This window comes from Ostreococcus tauri (genome assembly GCF_000214015.3).
Source record: "Ostreococcus tauri WGS project CAID00000000 data, contig chromosome 02, whole genome shotgun sequence".
NCBI lineage: Eukaryota > Viridiplantae > Chlorophyta > Mamiellophyceae > Mamiellales > Bathycoccaceae > Ostreococcus > Ostreococcus tauri.
In genome coordinates, this window is record NC_014427.2 from 947,138 (window position 1) to 949,092 (window position 1,955).

Here is a 1,955-nt window from a genome sequence, read left to right on the forward strand (position 1 = left end):
CAGTGACGACACCGCGTGCGGGACGATTCCCACACCCGCGTCGAAGAACGCGCTCGCGTCCTCACGACGTGTCGGCGACGAAAGACTGATGTGCGAATACACATCGATGTGAACTTTTCAAGCGTGAACGGTACGCAGTCTACGGGCAAGCGTGTCGTTCGTCGCGCTCGCGGCAAAATGTTGAGCTTGATAAGAAAACCATTCTGTTACGCGCCACAAGTACGTGGTGACATCAGGGTTTGACAATAAAACTTGAGGCCTTTGGTCGCGAAAAAAGTACAGGTATTTTTCCGCGCGCGTCACGTCTTCACGCGCGGGTGTCGCGACGCGGTGCATCGCGCGCGCGCGAGTGCGGCGGCCGCGGTGCGGCCGGGACGCGCGCGCGAGGGACATTCCCTCTCCCCGAATCCGCGCCCTGATCCGTGCCCAGTGGGTGAAACGAAAGCGCGTGCACGGGATAAAACACCTCACCGGGTGGGAGTCAAAATCCTTTCGACGTATTGGAGTTGTGGATGACCTGTGTGGGTCGATTGGAAGATGAAACGGCGCCGAGGGACGCCGCAGAGACGCGCGCGCGTCGACGACGGGCGATGGCGCGACGCGCGATCGCTCTCGCGGTCGCGATCATCGGTACAGCGCTCGTGAGCGCGCGTGGTGGCGACGCGGTGGCGGACGTTGAGCATATGGAGGAGCCGCGCGGACGCGCGCGCGTTGGAGAAACAAACTCGAGCGCGGGGGGCTTCGTACGCGTCGTCGACGCGAACGCGTTCGCTCGCGGGGAGTGCGACTCGCCGTTCGTGTTCGCCGGATTTAACGCGTACGGCTTGGGAGAACTCGGCGCGGATTTCGAGGACGGGGCGTACATGTTTGGTGTCGATCGAGGTCAAGGTAGACGCGCGGCGACGCGAATGTTGGACGCAGCCTCCGATGCGGGCATGAACGCGGCGCGTGTTTGGGCGTTCAGCGTGAATGAAAGACGAAAGACGTGGCGACGGAACGCGAGAGGTGAGCTCGAGCACGACGAGGCGTTTTTGACTGGGTTGGATTGGGTCGTCGGCGAGGCTTCAAAGCGCCGAATGGTTTTGATTCTCGCACTCGCGGATCACTGGCACACGACGAGCGAATTCTTGGCCGAATGTGTCGGCGACGCCGACGCAGATATGTCGGAGTTTTACGAGCGCGTCGAGTGTCGAGAGATGTACGTGTGGCACGCATCAAAGATACTCATGAGATATCGCGACGAGCCCGCCGTCGGCGCGTATAATCTGATAAACGAACCTCGCTGCCGCGGATGCGACGAGAGCTTACAGCGATGGATCGACTGGGCCGCCCCATTCGTGAAAACACTCGCACCGAATCAGTTGCTGACGATCGGTGAGGAGGGATTTTACGCCGCTGGCGAAGATAACGCTCGAGTGAATCCAGCATCGTGGGCTGGAACGACGGGACAGGATTTCAACCGAAATCACGCGTCGAGCGCGATCGATTTCGCCGCCTTGCACGTATGGAGAGATAACTGGGCGGTGTATTCACCGTCTGTGCGCTTCGACGCCGAGGCATTCACGCGAAGATGGATTGCGGCACACGAGCGCGACGCTCGGATGATACTTCGCAAGCCACTCGTTGTGGAAGAATTCGGCGCTGCACCGGGCGGTGCGCGCGCGCTTGCGCGAACGGGCCGGCAGTCGGCTTCGATGTGGACGAGTCGACGAGATGAACGTGGAGTTAATAATTATTATAGGGGCGTATTTTCGCAGGTGAAGCGGAATTTAGACGACACCGAAAGCTCACTTCGTGGCGCGTTGTTCTGGGGACTGTTCCCGGAATCGATGCGAGCCGAGGTCGATCAGTGGGATCCTTTCGCGGTATATCCGAGCGATGGCGCATTCGAGCTTGCTTCGAGATTTGCGCAAAGTATAGAGTCGTCATCGACGCGTGCGACATCGTGCAACGAC

At 60.0% G+C, this 1,955-nt stretch overlaps 1 protein-coding gene across 1 annotated transcript in view; it reads left to right on the top strand.

Annotated features, from left to right (window-relative positions):
- Positions 1-590: 590 nt before the first annotated feature.
- The window catches only part of OT_ostta02g04810 (Glycoside hydrolase, catalytic domain), a gene marked incomplete at both ends in the record, with an annotated part of 3,348 nt that continues 1,983 nt past the window's right edge, over positions 591-1,955 (top strand). Inside the window, one exon of the mRNA XM_003079999.2 lies at positions 591-1,955. This exon is cut by the window's right edge and continues 1,983 nt beyond it. Coding sequence (XP_003080047.2) covers positions 591-1,955 — 1,365 coding nt within the window.